The 23,634-nt window shown below is 41.7% G+C and overlaps 1 protein-coding gene and 1 long non-coding RNA gene across 4 annotated transcripts in view; both read left to right on the forward strand.

The window, feature by feature from the left end:
- Window positions 1–23,634, forward strand: part of LOC139530400 (coronin-2B-like) — a 48,995-nt gene that overhangs the window by 8,203 nt on the left and 17,158 nt on the right. For all 3 annotated transcript variants that reach the window (XM_071326773.1, XM_071326771.1, XM_071326772.1), the window contains exon 2: window positions 12,582–12,782. In XM_071326773.1, the coding sequence (XP_071182874.1) occupies window positions 12,582–12,782 (201 nt within the window). The remainder of the gene's footprint in view (window positions 1–12,581; window positions 12,783–23,634) is intronic.
- On the forward strand, window positions 4,454–6,276 carry LOC139530402 (uncharacterized). Its single transcript, XR_011666023.1, has 2 exons — window positions 4,454–4,584; window positions 5,268–6,276. It is a non-coding gene; the product is annotated as an uncharacterized lncRNA (long non-coding RNA).

The following is a 23,634-nucleotide window of genomic DNA, read 5'->3' on the forward strand; positions in this document are numbered from 1 at the left end:
GCTCTCCATCCCATAGCAAAATCTGTAGGATTGCAGGAAATTAACTTTTCAACTTTTTTCTCTCTCTCCGCCGTCAAGAGGGGGACCAGTAAAATGTTTTGCCTGTGGGGGGCAACCAAATCTTGCTTAGTGCCCCAAAAGGCTAGGGCCAGCCCTGCATCCTGTCACTGTGTCCAGTGACAATCAGTCAGATTGTCTCCCTCACATAGTAATCCGTCATGGCTCTACAAACACAATGCGTCGCTTTCTCTGCTTGTCACGTTCCTGACCTGTTTTCTGTTAGTTTTGTATGTGTTAGTTGGTCAGGACGTGAGTTTGGGTGGGCAGTCAACCAGGTAAGGTTGGGCAGGCTCGGTGCTCAAGGGAGCCAGTACGCCTGCACGGTCCGGTATTTCCGGCGCTACCTCCCCGCCCCAGCCCAGTACCACCAGTGCCTACACCACGCACCAGGCTTCCAGTGCGTCTTCAGAGCCCTGTTCCTCCTCCACGTACTCTTCCTATGGTGCGTGTCTCCAGCCCAGTGCCTCCAGTTCCGGCACCACGCACTAAGCCACCTGTGCATCTCCAGAGTCCTGTACACACTGTTCCTTCTCCCCGCACTCGCCCTGAGGTGCGTGTCCTTAGCCCGGTGCCTCCAGTTCCGGCACCACGCACCAGGTCTACAGTGCGCCTTATCCGGCCAGAGCCATCCGTCTCCCCAGCGCCATCTGAGCCATCCGTCTCCCCAGCGCCATCTGAGCCATCCGTCTCCCCAGCGCCATCTGAGCCATCCGTCTGCCCAGCGCCGTCTGAGCCATCCGTCTGTCCCGAGCCATTAGAGCCGCCCGTCTGTTCCGAGCCGTCAGAGCCGTTCAGTCAGGAGCCGCTAGAGCCGTTCTTCAGTCAGGATCTGCCAGAGCCGCCAACCAGACAGGATCTGCCAGAGCCGCCAACCAGACAGGATCTGCCAGAGCCGCCAACCAGACAGGATCTGCCAGAGCCGCAAACCAGACAGGATCTGCCAGAGCCGCCAACCAGACAGGATCTGCCAGAGCCGCCAGCCAGACAGGATCTGCCAGAGCCGCCAGTCAGACAGGATCTGCCAGAGCCGCCAGTGAACCATGAGCGTCCAGAGCCGTTAGTGAGCCATGAGCAGCCAGAACCGTCAGCGAGCCATGAGCAGCCAGAGCCGTCAGCGAGCCATGAGCGTCTAGAGCCGTCAGCGAGCCATGAGCGTCCAGAGCCGTCAGCCTGCCATGAGCGTCCAGAGCCGTCAGCCTGCCATGAGCGTCCAGAGCCGTCAGCCTGCCATGAGCGTCCAGAGCCGTCAGCCTGCCATGAGCGTCCAGAGCCGTCAGCCTGCCATGAGCGTCCGGAGCCGTCATTCATCCAGAACTGCCTCTCAGTCCAGAGCTGTCTCTCTGTCCGGAGCTGCCCTTCAGTCCGGAGTTGCCCCTCTATCCTGAGCTACCTCTCTATCCTGAGCTACCTCTCTATCCTGAGCTATCCCTCTGTCCTGAGCTACCTCTCTGTCCTGAGCTACCTTGTCCCGGAGCTGTCCTTTATCTTGGTGTTGCCCCTTAAATTAGGTGGGGGAAATAAGAGGGTGGTCATTCTAAGGGGGAGACGTAAGCTGGGATTGACTATGGTGGGGTGGGGACCTCGCCCAGAGCCTGAGCCACCACCGTGGTCAGATGCCCACCCAGACCCTCCCCTAGACTTTTGGTGGTGCGTTCGGAGTACGCACCTTGAGGGGGGGGTTATGTCACGTTCCTGACCTGTTTTCTGTTAGTTTTGTATGTGTTAGTTGGTCAGGACGTGAGTTTGGGTGGGCAGTCTATGTTTTCTGTTTCTATGTTGGTGAATGGGTACCTAATATGGTTCTTAATTAGAGGCAGGTGGTTTTCATCTCCTCTGATTGAGAATCATATTAAGGTAGGTAGTTTCACAGTGTTTGTTTGTGGGTGGTTGTCTCCTGTGTCTGTGTCTATGTTTGCACCATACGGGACTGTTTCGTTCGTTCGTCGTTTTGTTTGTAGTAAGTACTTGTTCGTTCGTTCTTCGTGTTTCATGTAAGTTTGTGGTCCAAGTCTGTCTACATTCGGTTTGTTATTTTGTTTAGTTGTCAAGTATAGTTCGTTTTGTCTTGTTCAATAAATTCATTATGTCTTATTCCAACGCTGCATTTTGGTTCAATCCATGCTCCTCCTCTTCGGATGAAGAGGAGGAGGAACGCCGTTACACTGCTCCCTCGCCTCAAACTTACAACCATTTGTTTCCAACACCTTTTTACAGCCTAAGTCTGTGAGTGAAACGTGATGTGTTCCTGTGCATAAATAAGAATGGACAATCTCATAACGATCAGATAATCTCTTGGCTATAAATATATAAGCTCCTTATCGGTGCTGCTACTGCACTGTACAGTAGCAGGTCCCAGCATGATCATTTACAGCTGCTGACGTGAATTCACTTTCTGCACCTTTCAGCACTTCAGCTGGAGAGCAGTGTCACAGGAGACAGTATTGCCCTGCAAGTTGGATTTTTGACCGCTTCGCTCGGCAGAAACGTCATGGTGCTTCAGCATTACAGTTTGACACCATTAGCCATCCAACTACTGTATATGTACGCCTAGTTTAAAACATATACAATTTGTTGTATGAACGCCCAACGTGAAGCTGTCTTGACCCCAGTAGCGATTTTAGCATGTAAATCTTGGTGGGGCAACCAAAACAATTGTGGGATGCATGCCAGCAAAGCCACTACACAACACAACACTAAACAATACATTCATTGCACAAACTGTTAGGGCCTACATAAAGCTGTCCCAATAGCAGAGTCCCAACAGCAGTCCCATCACCTTAACACTGCTACACCTGGCTATCAGCGGAGCCTTGTCTGGCAGCGAAACAGTTCATTCAGCCTCATTTTCTGCCTTATAAAAAAGCATAGCTGATATGGCTGGCTTGCTTGCTTAAACAAATGTGGTTTCCACTGAAAATTGAAATGTACAAACTATGACATAAGGGGACGACAAGCGGATAAGAGGCTATCCGTAATTTCAATTAAGACATAATGAGCGAAATAGGACGGACGTAGTCAATATAACTATTTGTTCAGCACTTTTGAAATGTACAGTGACAGAATTCAGAACATGGGCCATTCTTACACTGTTCTCCCTGTACACCAAGTCAGAACCGTAGGATGAATAAAGGGGGCATATAAGCAGACAATGAAAGCTCTTACAATGTTAGATAATTACATTTCTCAAAAACAGCTTGTAGGCTACATGTGCACCACCAAATCAGAACAGTAGGTGAAATTAAGAGGTGAAAATAGACCAAATTATTAGGGTGAGGCACATGGGCTACTAACAGCTTATTACACAGCATACCCTTAGTATTACTTTCTTAGCTACAGTATACATATCTCCCTAGTATGTTACATAATTTATGCAGCAGCATACAATACATTTTTGGACTCACCTTGTTGTGCTGTGCTCACTTGAACAGGAAGATAGCGCAGCTGTCCTTCATGGGCAAATTTTGTCATCAAATTTTGTCATCAAAGCCACGGATTTATGGCTCTTTCAAGACAACTGGGAACAACTGGTTGAATCATGATGACGTCAGTGGTCTTCAGGTCGTAGCTCTAGAAAGAGGCCCGAGTTTCCGATTTACAGTTCCGAGTTGGATGAAAGTTCAAAACCTGTTTTCTCAGTCGTAAATCGTTTTTTCCCGAGTTCCCAGTTGTATTGATCTCACAGGTAGCCACTGATTCCTTCCAAACCATTAATTGTTGATTTTGCAATTTCCAACTTGTTGTGTAATGTTTATGTCCAATGGCCGATGAGCACCGATACGTTTTATCTATACTTTCTCTTCATTATTTCTCTTCAGATGACAAGGATTAAAAAGGATTTGCCAGTAGATTGTCGACTTGATTCATGATGATGACTGCTAGCTAAGAATTTGAAAGTATGACGTTGACATGATCAGTCCAATCAAAGCTACTGTAGATATAATGTGATTTGATGTCATTTTATCTATGGCCAATGACCTTGAGCCTTCTTGGATGGGCACTTCTAATGTAACTCTATCCTTTTCATACGTGAGTTCCAAATATCTCTAACGGTCGCCCCCCAGCGTGAATGTTTTTATGCACGTGATGTTAGAATGTTCTCTCCATTCCAAAATGTGATTGTTGCGCAACAGGACATTTAATCCACGCTGCCCTCAAACCAAGGCACGCTGCCTGTTTTTATTTATAGGCTGTTTTCAACTTGTCAATTTCAAATTATTTTCTAACAAGTTTTTATTTTCTAAGAACAGTTTGAATTGAGGTGTGTTCCGCCTCCTCATTAATTCACATAAAAGTAATCCTTTTACTTTTGTGGACAACTTATAGTTTTGGAATTTCTGACCCGGACAAAATTCCCCAAGCACTTCCAAATTGTTTGTGCAGTTCAAGTCTGCAGACATTTGCGCATGTCCCATCAGAACAGCATCTGCACACACGTGTTCACATTTTTCGTCTGGTGCCCGCATCGCAGTCATTGTTGTTTTCATTACTGACAATAACTTTGGAAATGTGTGCGGTTCTATCAAAGTAAGTGTCTTTTTACGTTATGTCGTTTCTACTGTAGCTCAATATATTTGTGTATATTCCTTATAACCACGGACACGCGAGGTAATGTTACTCATTTCATAACCTTTATGGTGTTATATTCAATCATGCTTATGTAGCTAGCTACTTTCTTCTATTAGCTCTGTAAATCAATGCTAATTGCATCAGAGTAGTATTAGCTTGTGTTGTCTTTTGAAGCTGCCCTGGCTTTATGACTCCCAAGTGGCGCGGCGGTCTAAGGCCCTGTATTTCAGTGCTGGAGGCGTCACAACAGACACCCTGGTTTGAATACAGGCTGTATCACAACCGGTCGTGATTGGGAGTCACAATTGGCCTAGTTTTGTCCGAGTTTGGCCAGTGTAGGCTGTCATTGTAAATAAGAATTTGTTCTTAAATCACTTGCCTAGTTAAATAAATGAAAAATATTTGACCATGGTTTGTTTTCAGTTGGACTATTTAGCATAGCTCTGTTCTGCCCTGCCCCCTTGTGGAGCTCAACAGTTACTGTGTCTTACTGTTATAACTCTAATTTGTGATTTTGTCAGTGAAATATATTATTTTTATAGCAGTGTTTATTATGTTTCTTCTTTGTAAAATAGTTTGATTGCTATATGGTGATATTGTATTCTAACTACTAATAATTCCTCTTTATTCTGTACTTTCAGAAACCACAAACACTATTTGCCAAAATCATAACTGGAGCTGGAGCTGGACATCTTTGGAGCTGAAGACTGAGGCCAGCTTTTGAATGCTAGTGTACACTCCTTAACAGTTTTACTGGATGAAAACACAGCAAGAAAACACATTTCAACCACTTGTCAGGCTTGGAAGAACATTTCTTAATTTGTATAGCGAGTCATTTAGGTTGGCAGTGGCATTGTTGACTAAATGCAGGCATCGCAGCAGAAAAATGAAGCGGTCTTGGGAGAAGAGGGTGGCAAAGAAGGGAGTTGCAAACATAGGATCTGTGCTCCACTATTCTCTTAGGGAGTTCTTCTTGACTATTCCCGTGAGAAGGACTGTCACCAGGAAGGTATACATTTCACTAATTGTGGTTGTCACCCATTTAGCAAGTTTTCCCATCACTCCTGGCTCTCTCTTCTCCTGTAGCTCCATAGCATAGCAACTGGTCTCCTCTACTATGTCTCCCACCAGCTCCTCTGTCAGAAACAACTTTGAGCACTCTGCCTCAGATGGAAATGGCAAGGGGTGTTGCACTCCAGACTGGGACTCGTCAAAACAAACAGCAGGGCCAGGAGGGGTGAAATAGCTGGTGGCCTTCCAGCTACTACAGAACTCCTATACTTCATCCACTGTCGGTCTGCCTCCATCACCACCAGCATCTTCAAAGGGACCTGGGACTTCGTCAGTGGACAAGGGGTCCTCAGATTCAGGGTTCTTAATGGCTACAAGGTTGGGGGGCAGCTCCTCACTGTCACTGTCAGAATCTGATTCCTGACTTTCATACTCAGACTCATTGTCAGACTTTCAAAAAATCTCCAGAATTTCCGCATTTGTGAGTTGTCTCCTTTTGAAAGACATTGCTAATGCTACAGCTTAGCTCACTAGCTACATACATAAACAACAACACTGAATGGCTCAGAGTGGGAGTGAGAGGTTACGTGATTGACTGCCGGCACGCACCACTTCTATCAATAAATCACTATCAGAAAATGTTTTGTGTGGTAATGATTTATATACTGTATTTACTGTTTTATTCACACGTTTTCAAGTACTGGTGACAAATCATGCATTTCGATTCTTGCATAGATTGTAATGGACACATATTATGTGTGTAAAATACTTTTTTGAAGGTTGAACTGATTATGATGAGCTAAGCTAATTCCAGCTATGTGTGGAGCCATGTTCATTGACATACAATGCATTCTGGGTTTCACGTAATCGTCTGTCAGACCAAACTCACCTAATTTTGTTATAACATCTTTGGTCCGACAGACGATTACGTGAAACTCAGAATGCATTGTATGTCAACAAACATGGCTCCATCGGCAGATTACTTTCGACTTCTAGAAAGTGTTTTACTAAATTATTTTGATCAATGGTGTGCTCACCCGTGATGTGATTAATTATGAATAGTAATTGCTATTAGCTAACTCATATTGTAGTTTCTGTCAGCCGAGAGTTACAAAAACATGACCGCTTGTGTTAAAACCTTTCTGGACTACCCATCCCGGATCCGGTATCATTCTCATCAGAAACGCTGACTAGCATAGCCTAGCCTAGCGCCACAGGGATATAATATAATATCATTTCATGAAATCACAAGTCCAATACAGCAAATGAAATATAAACATCTTGTGAATCCAGCCAACATGTCCGATTCTTTTAATGTTTTACAGCGAAAACACAACATATATTTATGTTAGCTCACCACAATAGCCCAAAACACAACGCCATTTTTTCACCGCAAAGATAGCTTTCACAAAACCCACAAATAGAGATAAAATGTATCACTAACCTTTGAACAACTTCATCAGATGACAGTCTTATGACATCATTATATACAATACATTTATGTTTTGTTCGAAAATGTGCATATTTATAGCTACAAATCGTGGTTTTACATTGGCGACATGTTCAGAAATGGCTCCCAAACCGCCAGAATAATTACAGAGAGCAACGTGAAATACAGAAATACTCATCATAAAACTTTTATGAAAGATACATGTTGTACACATAATTAAAGATAAACATCTTGTGAATCCAGCCAACATGTCCGATTTTTTAAATGTTTTACAGCGAAAACACAACATATATTTATGTTAGCTCACCACAATAGCCCAAAACACAACGCCATTTTTTCACCGCAAAGATAGCTTTCACAAAACCCACAAATAGAGATAAAATTTATCACTAACCTTTGAACAACTTCATCAGATGACAGTCTTATGACATCATGTTATACAATACATTTATGTTTTGTTCAAAAATGTGCATATTCATAGCTACAAATCGTGGTTTTACATTGGCGCCATGTTCAGAAATGGCTCCAAAATATACAGAGAAATTTTAGAGAGCCACGTAATCTAACAGAAAAACTCATCATAAACTTTGATGAAAAATACATGTTGTACATATAATTAAAGATACATTGGTTCTTAATGCAACCGCTGTGTTAGATTTTTTTAAATAACTTTAGTAAAAAGCACAGCATGCAATAATCTGAGACAGCGCTCAGCCATTCTCCGCCATGTTTGAGTCAACAGAGTCAACAAAAATACGAAATAACATCATAAATATTCCCTTACCTTTGATGAACTTTCGTCAGAATGCAGTGGCAGGAATCCTAGTTCCACAATAAATCGTTGTTTTGTTTTAGAATGTCCATTTCTTCTGTCGAATTAGCAACTTTGGCTAGCATGTGTAGCTCACGTGTCCATGAAGATTTGACGCAATGAACGAAAACTTCTAAATGTGATAATAAAAGTCGAATAAACTGGTCAAACTCAGTTGAGAATCAATCTTCAGGATGTTTTTCTCATATATATCCAATAACGTCCCAGACGGAGCATTTCTTCGTGTCTATCTAACGATTTGCAGACAAAGATATGACATACCCAAGTGCGAGGCCAAATACTGCCAATATGGCTGACCTGTCACTCCAAAGGCTCTCATTCGGTCCCACATAAGGCTAGACACTTCATTCCACGTTCTACTGCCTGTTGACATCTAGTGGAAGGCGTATGAAGTGCATACATATCCATAAATATTAGGCAATTGAATAGGCGATGCCTTTCACAGCGACCCATTTCAGAATTTTCACTTCCTGTATGGAAGTTTGCCTGCCAAATAAGTTCTGTTTTATTCACAGATATAATTCAAACAGTTTTAGACACTTCAGAGTGTTTTCTATCCAATAGTAATAATAATATGCATATCATATGATCTAGGACAGTTTAATTTGGGCACCATTTTATCCAAAAGTGAAAATGGCGCCCCCTATTTCCAAGATGAAGTCACTTATTCCTCAGTTAGCGCTAGGACAAATGTAGCCTACATTTTTCCGGTTTGGATGATTGTGTTAGGCTGTAGCTACTTCTGTGAATGGCTGAACATTGCATCCAAGAATAAATTGCTCACATTCTGGACATAACTTTGTAAGGACTGTGTTTGTGCAAAATGTTTCTGAAAAAACAGTGTGGCCAGCTCAAATGCTGATTGTTGCGTCATTCGAAACTGGATGTTCTAAAAAAGCGTTCTAATCACACCGTTTTGATCGTACGCTACAGGGACCACTGTAGAATGATCACACCCGTGTGTTGGTATGTGTGAAAAGGCTATGGCAGCACCCAAGGGGCTAGAATTTTCTAAGTATACCCTTAGACTTGGCGGTGACGTAGCATCCCCAAGAGTGACAGAACACTGAGCCAATCGCTGCGCAACGCTCCGTATTTTCTCCCGGCTTGCCCCACCACCACAGAAAACACTGAGCTAGGCTAAAACACCTGCATTTTGGAGCTCCCTTACTCAAGAAAACAAAAAAGAGACCACATTTGTATGCGGCTTTATTAACTCAATGATATATATATATTTTTTTTTACATTGTTTGCAAACTGATATGTGACGTCTTAAATGCTGATATGTGACATGTCTTCCTGCCAAAATAACATGCAAAACAGGCAAGCCCAACATTTTTTTATTTTTTTAGCTTAAAATCTGGGGCTCAAAATCCCTAAATGACGGGCCGCCACTGCTTGGCTCCAATTTCTAACTAGGTGAGGTAGGCTACTCTAATGTTCTACTTACTACCACAGAGACCTACTTAGTTTACTATACTAAAGGCAGATTTCAATCAGCCAAACATTACGTGAAATGAACCACGGTTTGAATGTGATTTCCTCTTAGGAAATCCTCCGTGAAGTATCAATGGCCATTAGAAATATCTGTGTAAACATCTACCTCAATGAGAACAAGATTTCACTTAGAACAATACTATGTGAAGCTGTGACTCTGTCTATTTACTCTCTACCGACATGAGCTGAAACTTAAAGTAAGCTACAGGGTGAACACAGCAGATTTAGGGCTCTATTTTAGGCTGGTGCTAAGGAGACGCAAGTATCAAACCCACGTTAGTTTGCAATTTTGTCATGTATAAACTGGTCCTGCAATTTAGCGTGCCTGTCTAACATCAGCTCACTTGCGCTAAGGTAGGGGAAGAGGCAATTTGTGAGATGTGTACTTAAAAACAAGCGCAAAAGTGACAATTTCATGCAGCGGTAATGAAACGTTTTTAGAACCCGCAAAAAGCCGGTCTTAACCATAGCACAGTTGATAATGGCATAGATTTTGAGAGCGGAAGCGCTGCCTATCCAGTCATGACGGACAAAGCCCATGGAAGGAAAGATGTGCCTGTTGTATTGGTGAATCGCATATTTAGAAACTTTTTTAAAATTATTATTTCATAGCAATTTTATCTGCTATTTCTGGAGAAGTGGAAATATGATCTGTAAGATGGTTCCATGGTGTTTATAAAACATTACATTTGCGTGCAGTATATCGGTAAGTGGACATTCCCCCTTTTCTGTTTTACAGTAGTGTATATTGGATCTTTATCCAGGTCCTGTGAAACGTTTGGATGGTCTGTAAAACCCTCCATAGTCTAAGTTACCTTGTCTGTATGATACGCCCACATGGAGCAATCATGGTGCCTGCAACTGTATTTAGACATAGCCTATTTAAAACAAGTTGCTGTTCCGTTTTTATAAGAATTTCATTAGAATTATACAGTGTCTTTTCAGGCCTTATCAATAGCCTAGTGAGTTTTATCTTTCTTATTGACTACGTTCGGCATGTCCATGTCCAGACTGCAATTTACAGTAGGCCTAGTCCCTATCTCAGTGCGAATGCTATAGTAGAGGTCTTCACGGGTCTACCCAAACCTGAATACCTGAGATCCGACCTGGGACCTGAGCGAGACCGGGTCCAAAATTCAAGCTTTTCCCTCTGGTCCGAGTCGGGTCCTGATTGAATGTCATCGGGTCTTGGGTCCATGTAACTACAGCTGATCTATCCGAGTGGACCCAAATGGACCTGACCACGGCTCTGCATATAGACTCAATGGTTACTAAAATGAGAAAAGGTCTGTTCATGATAAGGCATTGCTCTGCTTTCTTTAATATCTCAGTCAACCAGACAGGTCCTACAGTTGTGTCTCACCGGACTACTGTCCAGTTGTGTTATCAGGTGAAGGCCAGCATCCCGGAGTCGTCTCTTCACTGTTGATGTTGAAACTGTGTTTTTGCGGGTACTATTTAATGAAGCTGCCAGTTGAGGACTTGTGAGGCATCGGGTCTGATTGTTTTCGGGTCCGTTTGAGTCCAACTTATTGGACCGGAGAAGACCTTTATGCTATAGCCTATGTTTAAGGATGTATTTCCATAATGAAGCAATGCAACTTGAGCAATGTGGATTGCAAACCTGTTCAACATATTTAGCGAATATGGGGCAGGCTATTTAACGAACTAGGCTATAACGGACTAACATTCAAATTGGAGTTGATGAAAACGCAATACATAAAAGACCGTAAACACACAACTTGAAACAACGACATATTTATCCATGGAGCGCGTTCTGATTGGCCAGTGAGCGGCCAAGCCTTGACACACACACCCACAACTTGTTTATTCATTAAAAAAAACGTTTTGTCTTGCCACCGGTGGTAGCCAGGTGAGAAGAGGAATAGTTGGCTCAGCACAGAGGTGCATAGTCTACACTGGAAGCTATTTCTGGAGTAGACACGTAGAAAGAAAAATCTTTATCATCAGGAAGGGAAAATTGTGTTTTCTTAGGATTTAAAAAAGGCAGGATCTACTCCTAACAGGTCGTCCATGATCATGCATGGTGGTTGTATAGCCAACAGTGTGTTTCACAAGAAAGCCATTGAAATGATTACTGATCCATCTGCCATCACATTTTGCTCTTTTTTCCGTTGCATTTTTTTCACATTCTTTCTTTAGTTGTAATGGAGTTGTACAACAAAAATCACCTTCCTAAAAGTAGGAAAAATAATGATGCACTCACTAGCTACGGCTTATCCTTGGAATCCTCTCAGTGGAAAAAAACTGCTACATATGAAAATAGGTCAAAGTCCTCATGCCATGACTATTTGATTTGTGTTACAACATCATGTGGGCAGCAAGGCCGTGCACTGACAGCTGTTCTTCTGCCTGTGCCATTTCTCAGCTAAGGACATGATGGCAAATGAGAAATGTTGGCTTTAAGAACTCAAACCCCTCTGGCGTTGTCAGTAAGTAAGGAGGAACACAGTCAAACAACATATGGGCTTATATCAACATGAACTCCAAGCAGCTTACCAACCTTACAGCTTACCAACCTACCAAGCCCACCAGAAATTACCAGCCCCTAATTCACACACCATACTGTCTATGGATCACATACTCAGGGTTGAATATCAGACAGACAGTGGAAATACGCTCAACTGTATTGAGGGCTAATTGATATTGATAGGGCAAGCGTTGCTTCCCAGTGTGTAGCTGCCAGCCCTAAATAAGCTGCAACCTCTATTCTTTTACCAGACGATCCTGTCGCTCTGAAGGCTTTTCACCACTCTCATCTGTCTGCTTATTACACCTTGGCTATCATTCCCTTAAGTAACCCACCATGCCATGCCACAAAGACCCACAGCACTCTCAGGTCACCTCATAATAAATTCCAACTACACTGACAGCCTGGGAGAACAGCCAAGGACTACTGCCTGCATCCATTCACATTGAAAATATCATCACTAAGCGTTGCAGGGGTCATTTGCACACTTGAGATCTCCAACAAAAGACAACCAAGACAATTGGTCCTGAATAACATTGTGAAGTGTAAAACACCTCTAGGAAGTGTCCTGAAAAGGACATAGAATATGAAAATAAAGAAAGAGAATGTGTCTCCTCTTTGCAGACAGGCTGTTTACTGTTTCACTGATATTCTTCACTGTGCTTTGTCCCCAGATATCATGGCGTCCGACATACAGAAGCTCAAAGTTTCGGAATGTGTACGGCAAGGCAGGCAACCGAGAGCAGTGCTTTGATGGCATCCCCATCACCAGAAACGTCCATGACAACCACTTCTGTGCTGTCAATGCCAAGTTCCTGGCCATTGTCACTGAGACTGCAGGTGGAGGGTCCTTTCTCGTCATCCCTGTCAACAAGGTAGGCTGCACACCATAATGACATTGAAGGCTCTATTTTAACAAACCTAATGAAATGGTAAATCTAAGCGCTGTAGCTCAGTAGCTCTATAGGTTCGGGGGGTGTCAGAAATATTTGTGCTATTTTCACAACCAGAATGATAGGCGCAGTAGCTGGCGGTGGTGCGAAAGGGCTGGGTTTTGATGAATAAACAAGTTGAAGGTGTGTCGAGGCTTGACCCCTCACTTGCCAATCAGAACGTGCTCCATGGTTGACACTGATTACCAAAGCTAAAGCCCCAGTCGGTATTAGATAGAACATCGCGGCCCTGCCCGCCTGTAGGGAAAATAACCTGTGGTTACCTAGTTTACTCCATTGGCCCACAGCAAAAACTTCATATTTTTCAAACACAGTTTTCTTGTTGTCAAGAAACTTATTTTAATCAATTACAAAACTACATTTAAGAAAAGTACAATTTATATAACGATTACTTTTCATCCCTGCCTGCTCCCTAGCGTTCTCACTACTTAGAAAAACATAATATTGTAGGGCTTCCCTCATGCCCCTTTTCATGATGGTGCTAGCAGCCACTTGAGTGAGTGCTAGCTAGCTACCTACTGGAACATTAAGCTAGCCAAGACCAACAACACAAACAAACGGACTATACAGCTACAAGTACTGAGTGGAGTTACAAACAGATTATACAAAAAAAGTTAAATGTCTTATCTGTGATTAAATGTTTTCCACAAACTTAGCTATGTGTAGCCTACTTGGACACTGGTTCCCCACATTTCCCACTCTACTACACCGAATAGCCTGAAGCCACAGGGCTTTTCTCGTAGCCCCTACGTGGGAGAATTGCGAACCGTAGGTTGGGATTTTTGACCTGGTTAAATGTACATTGAGCAACACAGCAGCTTTTTGGCATGTTTTGTTATTTCTGTATGGGGGAAAAAATCACAAAACAATCCCTTGTGGGTGTGGTCACGGGGTACAATACCATTCAAAAGTTTAGGGTCACTTAGAAATGTTCTTGTTTTCCATGAAAACATACATGAAATGAGTTGCAAAATGGATAGGAAATATAGTCAAGACATTGGCAAGGTTAGAAATAATGATTTTTAATTGAAATAATAATTGTTTCCTTCAAACTTTGCTTTCGTCAAAGAATCCTCCATTTGCAACAATTACAGCCTTGCAGACCTTTGGCATTCTAGTTGTCATTTTGTTGAGGTAATCTGAAGAGATTTCACCCCGTGCTTCCTGAAGCACCTCCACAAGTTGGATTGGTTTGATGGGCACTTCATTCGTACCATACGGTCAAGCTGCTCCCACAACAGCTCAATAGGGTTGAAATCCGGTGATTGTGCTGGCCAATCCATTATAGACAGAATACCAGCTGACTGCTTGTTCCCTAAATAGTTATTGTATAGTTTGGAGCTGTACTTTGGGTCATTGTCCTGTTGTAGGAGGAAATTGTCTCCAATTAAGCACCGTCTAGAGGGTATGGCATGGCGTTACAAAATGATAGCCTTCTTCAAGATCCCTTTTACCCTGTACAAATCTCCCACTTTACCACCACCAAAGTACCCCCCGACCATCACATTGCCTCCACCAATTTTTTCTGCGTCTCACGAATGTTCTTCTTTGTGATCCGAACACCTCAAACTTAGATCCGTCTGTACATAACACTTTTTTCCAATCTTCCTCTGTCCAGTGTCTGTGTTCTTTTGCCCATCTTAATCTTTTATTTTTATTGGCCAGTCTGAAATATGGCTTTTTCTTTGCAAATCTGCCTAGAAGGCCGGCATCCCAGAGTCGCCTCTTCACTGTTGACGTTGAGACTAGTGTTTAGCGTGTACTATTTAATGAAGCTGCCAGTTGAGGACTTGTGAGGTGTCTGCTTCTCAAACTAGACACTCTAATGTACTTGTCCTCTTGCTCAGTTGTGCACCGGGGCCTCCCACTCCTCTTTCTTTTCTGGTTAGGGCCAGTTTGCGCTGTTCTGTGAAGGGAGTAATACACAGCGTTGTACGAGATCTTCAGTTTCTTGGCAATTTCTTGCATGGAATAGCTTTCATTTCTCAGAACAAGAATAGACTGACAAGCTTCAGAAGAAATGTCTTTGTTTCTGGCCATTTTGAGCCTGCAATCGAACCGTCACAATGCTGATGCTCCAGATGCTCAACTAGTCTAAAGAAGGCCAGTTTTATTGCTTCTTTAATCAGGACAACAGTTTTCAGCTGTTCTAACTTAATTGCAAAAGGGTTTTGTAATGATCAATTAGCCTTTTAAAATGATAAACTTGGATGAGCTAATACAACGTGCCATTGGAAAACAGGAGTGATGGTTGCTGATAATGGGCCTCTGTACTCCTATGTAGATATTCCCTGGAAAAAAATTGGCCATTCTCCAGCTACAATAGTCATTTACAACATTAACAACGTCTACACAGTCATTAAATTTTCTATTTTAGTTGAAAAGGAAATTACAGAAATTGTGCCTAAGGTATTTTATACAACAATTCACATTATATTTTATTAAATATTGTTTTTTTAACTATTTTTACATTTTCTTAATTATATGTATTCATCATTGTCATGTCTAAATGTCCATATATGCATTGATGATACTCAGAAACATGTATTTACCATTTATTTTAAGAATTATCTTAATAACAAGCATATAAGGTTCACATATGGGAAAAATTATCAATAAAAATTGTAATTTAATACACCTTTTCCTCGAAAATATGTACTGTGATGGGTAATGACTCAGCATTGTGGGAATGACAGAGTGTGGTGTAAATAACATTTCATATAAAACAACTGATGAAAAGTACGATTAAACATTTTAATGTCACAGTTGAAGATATAGAACACACCATTCAAAACCTCAAAAACCAAAGATACATGCCTCAATAACTTAAGCATATTTTAGAACAATTTTGGGATTCAGATATACATGTACAAGGTTGGAAACACTAGCTGACATTAGGGCTCCCGAGTGGCGCAGCGGTCTAAGGCACTGCATCTCAGTGCAAGAGGCGACACTACAGTTCCTGGTTTGAATCCAGGCTGAATCACATCTGGCTGTGATTGGGAGTCCCATTGAGCGGTGCACAATTGGCCAAGCGTCGTCTGGGTTTGACTGGCGTGGGCTGTCATTGTAAATAACAATAGTACGTAAGTATAAACACCATGGGACCACGCAGTCGTCATACCGCTCAGGAAGGAGACGCGTTCGGTCTCCTAGAGATGAACGTACTTTGGTGCGAAAAGTGCAAATCGATCCCAGAACAACAGTAAAGGACCTTGTGAAGATGCTGGAGGAAACAGGCACAAACGTATCTATATCTGTCACGTTCTGACCCTAGTTATTGTGTTAATTGTTTGTTTTAGTGGGTCAGGACGTGAGTTGGGTGGGCATTCTATGTTATGTGTTTCTATGTTGGGTTCATGTCAACTAGCCTGATATGGTTCTCAATCAGGGACAGGTGTTTTACGTTTTCCTCTGATTGAGAACCATATTTAGGTAGGCTGTTCACACTGTTTGTTTGTGGGTGATTGTTGCTGTGTCTGTGTTTCTTACACCACACGGTACTGTCTCGTCTCGTTCATTCATTCATTCGTTCGTTCTTTCCTGTTCGTGCGTTCATTGTTTTTTTTATGTTCACAAGTTCAGGTCTGTTTAACGTCGTTTGTTGTTTTGTAGTTTATTCAAGTGTTCTTCGTGTTTCGTCTTCATTTAATAAATCATTATGTCTACATACCTCGCTGCGTGTTGGTCCGATCCATGCTCCTCCTCGTCTGAGGAGGAGAACGAAGATGACAGCCGTTACAATATCCACAGTAAAACGAGTCCTATAACGACATAACCTGAAAGGCCGCTCAGCAAGGAAGAAGCCACTGCTCCAAAACCACCATGAAAAAGCCAGATTACGGTTTGCAACTGCACATGGGGACAAAGATCGTACTTTTTGGAGAAATGTCCTCTGGTCTGATGAAACAAAAATAGAACTGTTTGGCCATAATGACCATCGATCTGTTTGGAGGAAAAAGGGGGACGCTTGCAAGCCGAAGAACACCATCCCAACCGTGAAGCACGGGGGTGGCAGCATCATGTTGTGGTGGTGTTTTGCTGCAGGAGGGACTGGTGCACTTCACAAAATACTCGAAACGTTTGACCCAAGTTAAACAATTTAAAAGGCAATGCTACCAAATACTAATTGAGTGTATGCAAACTTCTGACCCACTGGGAATGTGATGAAAGAAATAAAAGCTGAAATAAATCATTCTCTCTACTATTATTCAGACATTTCACATTCTTATAATAAAGTGGTGATCCTAACTGACCTAAGACAGGGAATTTTTACTAGGATTAAATGTCAGGAATTGTGAAAAACTGAGTTTAAATGTATATTTGTGGAAATGTGAAATTAATGTAGGAGAATATAACACATTAGATCTCGTAAAAGGTAATACAATGAAAAAACATGATTTTTTTTAATGAAAGAGAAAGGCCATAATGGATTATTCCAGCCCATGCGCAATTTAGATTTTGGACACTAGTGTATGTAAACATTGTATGTGCAGTGTATGTGCACATTTTTAAACTGATCCAATGAACCACTGCATATCTGTTCAAAATGTTGTATCATGACTGCCCAAATGTGCCTAATTGGTTTATTAATACATTTTCAAGTTCATAATTGTGCACTGTCCTCAAACAATAGCATGGTATTATTTCACTGTAATAGCTACTGTAAAGTGGACAGTGCAGTTAGATGAACAAGAATTTAAGCTTTCCGCCCATATCAGATATGTCTATATCCTGGGAAATGTTATTGTTACTTACAACCTCATGCTAATCACATTAGCCTACGTTAACTCAACCATCCCGCGGGGGGGGGGGGGGGACACCGATCCCGTAGAGGTTAACGAGAGAGCAAATTTCCTTGCATCATATTGTCACTGGATGAGGCTCAGGGACAATCCCAAGCACATTCTCTTGTTGGTACAATACAATGTCCTCTCTCATTGGCCAAAATAATCGGTTGGCTCCCACGCAACTCATCGTATTCACTAGAGCGCAGCTCTCTGCATCAACATCTTGTGTAATACCAGTGTAAGGGTCTTCATCATCTGTCACAACACACCACTTTCCAATCAGTCCCTCATGTATGTCTGCAATGGGCTGTGTTGCGCTAGGAGATGGCTGTGTTGCACTAGGAGATGGCTGTGGTGCGCTAGGAGATGGCTTTGGTGCGCTAGGAGATGGCTGTGGTGCGCTAGGAGGTGGCTGTGTTGCGCTAGGAGATGGCTGTGTTGCGCTAGGAGATGGCTGTGTTGCGCTAGGAGATGGCTGTGTTGCGCTAGGAGATGGCTGTGGTGCTGTGCAGGTGGAAGTGGAAGGTTGTGCTTTGTTGAATTATCACGGTTTGTGCATGGGCCGAAACAATCACATAGATGTGGAGTCATTTGAAGGGCAGTTAGGTCATCATTCTGTAGGTGTAAGACTTCAGGTGTCTGTGGTGGTGTGTTCCTTGACAGGTATGACTCCATAACCACAATTTTCTGGATAGTTGATCTTCTGTTTCTTTGGTTAATTTTCTTTAGCCTCCTTTTTTTTCTCTCACTGGGAAAGTTGTGAGATGGATTTCAGTTCACCACTTTACTTTCTCTTGAGTAATCTTTATTTTTGTTTCTTATGATACTGCTGGTATCTTAAAGGATCTTGTTTGATTCTGTTTATATACACTACATGACCAAAAGTATGTGGACACCTGCTCGTCGAACATCTCATTCCAAAATCATGGGCATTAATATGGAGTTGGTCCCCCCTTTGCTGTTTTAAAAGCCTCCACTCTTCTGGGAAGGCTTTCCACTAGATGTTGAAACATTGCTGTGGGGACTTGCCTCCATTCAGCCACGAGCATTAGTGAGGTCGGGCGCGGATGTTGGGCGACTAGGCCTGGCTCGCAGTCGGCGTTGCAATTCATCCCAAAGGTGTTTGTTTGATGGGGTTGACGTCAAGGCTCTGTCAAGTTCTTCCACACCAATCTCGACAAACCATTTCTGTATGGACATCACTTTGTGCACGGGGGCATTGTCATACTGGAACAGGAAAGGGCCTTCCCCAAACTGTTGCCACAAAGTTGGATGCACAGAATCATCTAGAATATCATTGTATGCTGTAGCGTTGAGGTTTCCCTTCACCGGAACTAAGGGGCCTAGCCCGAACCATGAAAAACAGCTCCAGACCATTATTCCTCCTCCATTAATCTTTACAGTTGGCACTATGCGTTCGGGCAGGTAGCGTTCTCATGGCATCTGCCAAACCCAGATTCGTATGTCGGACTGCAAGATGGTGAAGCGTAATTCATCACTCCAGAGAACACGTTTCCATTTCTTCAGAGTCCAATGGCAGGCTAGCTTCACTACTCCAGCAGATACTTGGCATTGCCCATGGTGATCTTATGCTTGTGTGTGGCTGCTCGGCCATAGAAACCCATTTCATGATGCTCACGACGAACAGTTATTTTGCTGATGTTGCTTCCAGAGGCAGTTTGGAACTCGGTAGTGAATGTTGCAACTGAAGACAGACTATTTTTACCAGCTTCAGCACTCGGTGGTCCCGTTCTGTGCGCTTGTGTGGCCTACCACTTTGCGGTTGAGCAGTTGTTGCTCCTAGACGTTTCCACTGCATAATAACAGCACTTACAGTTGACCGGGGCAGCTCTAGCAGGGCATACATTTGACGAACTGACTTGCTGGAATGACGGTGCCAGTTGAAAGTCACTAAGCTCTTCAGTACGGGCCATTCTACTGCCAATGTTTGTCTATGGAGATTGCATGGCTGTGTGCTCGATTTTATACACCTTTCAGCAACGGGTGTTACTGAAATCGCCGAATCCACAAATTTGAAGGGTGTCCACATACTTTTGCATATATAGTGTATGTCCTTGTCCTGTCCTTGGTTGATTTAGGGGGCATCTTATAGAAAAATAAAACACTTATAATTAAAGTCAGTAACCAAAGTAAGTCACATAAATATACATCAAAATCACTCAATCATCCTAACTTAATACAAAATGTAATGGTCTTATTTAGCAAATAAGTGTTCAATTTCAACTTAACCAACTTGTAATTTGTGTGTTTTTTCTGGTCTTAAGGTAAGTGAGAATGTATGAACTAATAAATGTTGTCATTACCACCACATTCTGTCCTTACCATCACAGTTAATTTTGTGGTGGTACTGACGTGTGATGGGAAAGACATTTCTACAGTATTTGGTCATAAATAGATGGGATTCTAGCATGCTAACTCCAGTTGAACTGCTAGCATAGAGTGTATCCTAAATACACATAATTATAACATAATTTTAAAAATCTAACATAATTTGATGAAATTATAGCCTATTTGGTAATGACATTAAAAATATTATCTTCTCAAGTCATATTTACCTTTATTTTTCTATAATTTTTAGGAAGGCTCTAAAAATTGTCAAAGACTCCAACCACCCTAGTCATAGACTGTTCTCTCTGCTACCGCACGGCAAGCGGTACTGGAGCACCAAGTCTAGGTCCAAGATGCTTCTACCCCAAGCCATAAGACTCCTGAACAGCTAATCAAATGGCAACCCGGACTATTTGTAAAGCATCTTGACTTTTGTAAGTGAGGTCAAAAGTCTGGGTGTGAGACAGGACAAAAACAGTGCAAAACAGTGAAATCCAGACATGAAATTCTTTCGAAAATAAAATTTTAAAAAACAAATTGAAAGCTGAAAAAAAAGTTTAAGGGTATTTTAGTCTCTACTTAACGGATGTGCGGGTAAAACATCCAAGTAAACATTTCATCTCAAAAACCTAACCCTGAGACACAAAAAGTATCATATTTGCAAAATCATCCAGCTAGATTATTACCATTCACATGTCTAGTTGATAATTATGAACTAAAACGTTTACTTTACACTAATGTTTTAGAACATTCTTAATTGTTACTATTTTCTACATTGTAGAATAATAGTGAAGACATCAAAACTATGAAATAACACATATGGAATCATGTAGTAACCAAAAAAGTTTTAAACAAATCAAAATATAGTTGATATTTGAGATTCTTCAAATATCCACTCTTAGCCTTGATGACAGCTTTGCGCACCCTTGGCATTCTCTCAACCAGCTTCACCTGGAATGCTTTTCCAATAGTCTTGAAGGAGTTCTCACATATGCTGAGCACTTGTTGGCTGCTTTTCCTTCACTCTGCGGTCCGACTCATCCCAAACCATTTGGTTGAGGTTGGGGGATTGTGGAGGCCAGGTCATCTGATGCAGCACTCCATCACTCTCCTTATTGGTCAAATATCCCTTACACAACCTGGTGGTGCGTTGGGTCATGGCCTGTTGAAAGGTGGATATTAAACAAATTGAAATTTGGATAACAACATTGAAATATGGATAATAAGCTGATTGAAAATTGGATAATAAGAGATTGAAATTTTGCTATAAATTACTGAGTGAATTAGAGCTGTCAGAGGACTAGCTCAAGTTATGTTGTATCTGTAACGTTATCTAGGGTTCTGTCCACCACCACCCATTTGATCTACAGGTAGATGATAACATGTCTCAGAAATCTCATTCGAGTAACATGTCTCAGATGATAACATGTCTCGATTAGTAATGAGGATAACACGATAACATGTCTCATTAGAGGATAACATGATTACACATCTCATTAGTAGCGAGGATAACATGTCTCTGAGGGTAACATGACTTTAGATTACATAAGGATAGCATGACTCATAGGTGGAGTTTGATGGTATAATGTCATCATGTATGTGGCGATGAATGTATGAATGTCCTTTCATCTCATGTATGTGGAGATGAAAGGAGAAAGTACTATTCCTGAATAGTCTGTTAAATAGAACACTAGAGTGAATATTCAAACCCCTGTATAAATAGAACACTGGTGTAGGGGAGGAATTTGTGATGTAACACAAAAATGTATAATGGGTTACTAGAGATAAAGTAACAAAATATTGAGTATAATGGGTTTCTAGAGATCTGATGAAGTAACAATAGAAAACATTATAATAATATACACCTGGTCCATTTATTGATCATTTGATAAAGATAAGGTAAAAGCATTGTACGGGACTTGACTTACCCCTAACCAATAAAGCTATAAACGCTGATGAGATTTCCTCCACCCTGGTAATACATTTTGAAGTAAACCCCATACCCTGTTAAATAGAACCAATGATTTTCTGTTAATTAAACTTAAGGCTACAATGTATTGTACTCCCGATAGTTGATATCCCAAATGATGACGTTCTATTCGTGAGTAGGCAAAATGGAAAATGCATCTGTTTCCCTGTATAAGCTGTCTCAGGTGCCAGACTTATTATGGACCGAGCGCCCCATCTACAGGGGACTGACAGACAGTGCCAACCCAGTTAATACATATTGATCCCTCCAAAACATTACATATTAATCTTAAAATAATAGACTTTTAATAAATATTGAAGCAGAAATTGAATATCCAACAGAGATAGGTAATAAAAATATAGAGAATTTTTGAAAGTATACTAAAATGAAAACAATGCCTTCTAATATGGAGAAAGTTATCATGTTTGTCTTGTAATAAACCTTGCAATAGGGGGAAAGCAGAACGTCGTTTACCCTACAATTTTTACCACACACACACCAGCACCCACACACAACCCACCTGTTAATAAATATTTGTTAGTCGTTAATACTCTTTGATTTATTGTGTGGGGTCTTTTTACTTTTGTTTTAGTGGGGTTTTCACGGGTTAGAAAGGATACAACTTAAAGGGTACAAAAATGAAATTTTCTGAACTATCTGTTGTCAGAGTTTTGGTTGCCCACATGTAAATTATTTTGATAAGAAATGTACTGAAAAACCCAATGTAAACCTAATACACACAATGTTTGTGTCACGTTCTGACCTTTATTTTCCCTTGTTTTGTCTTTATTTAGTATGGTCAGGGTGTGAGTCGGGGTGGGCAGTCTATGTTATTTGTTTTTATGTTTAGGTTTGTTCATTTAGCCTGATATGGTTCTCAATCAGAGGCAGGTGTTTTGCATTGTCTCTGATTGGGAGCCATATTTAGGTTGCCTGTTTTCACTGTTGGTTTGTGGGTGTTTGTCTTCCGTGTCAGTGTTTGTCGCCACACGGTACTGTTTCGGTTCGTTCACATTTGTTATTTTGTTATTTGTGTAGTGTTCAGTTTATATTATTAAAACATGGACACTTACCACTCTGCGTATTGGTCCTCCGATCCTTCTCGCCTCTCCTCGTCAGATGAGGAGGAAGAGATAGACAGCCGTTACAGTTTGAAATATCTTTAACGTCTGAGGTACAAGAAACAAACCCTCACTTAATAGGGCTGACTGACCTGAGGCCTGATCACCCTCACTAGAAAGACTAGAGACATTGGGGGAGATTTAAATGGGCTATGTAAACACTAATAATGACATTATAATTAATCAATAGTCCTATGTGTGTTCGAACCACGAGAAGGACATTATTTTAAGATTGACTTTCAGTGTACCTGTGTAAGAATTTGCATGACAGCAAGTTAGAACATGTTAATGAAGCATTCTTCACATCTGCAGCCATTAAATGATCAACAACCTTGCTAAAGCCTAGGATGAAAAGACCTTCAGCTACCCAAATGTCTTGGCTAGCTAATGGACTAGATCACTTTTTAAAGCTCACTTGATTGTTCTTAGCTACCTGTCCTGCAAATTTACCTCGGCTCAGCTTCCTGTGGCTTCACAATTTCCTAATTTCTGACAAGAACAATATTCCCTTGGATAGTTATTTCATAGGCCAAAACCCCCGAAAA

This window comes from Salvelinus alpinus, chromosome 9 (assembly GCF_045679555.1).
Source record: "Salvelinus alpinus chromosome 9, SLU_Salpinus.1, whole genome shotgun sequence".
Classification (NCBI taxonomy): domain Eukaryota; kingdom Metazoa; phylum Chordata; class Actinopteri; order Salmoniformes; family Salmonidae; genus Salvelinus; species Salvelinus alpinus.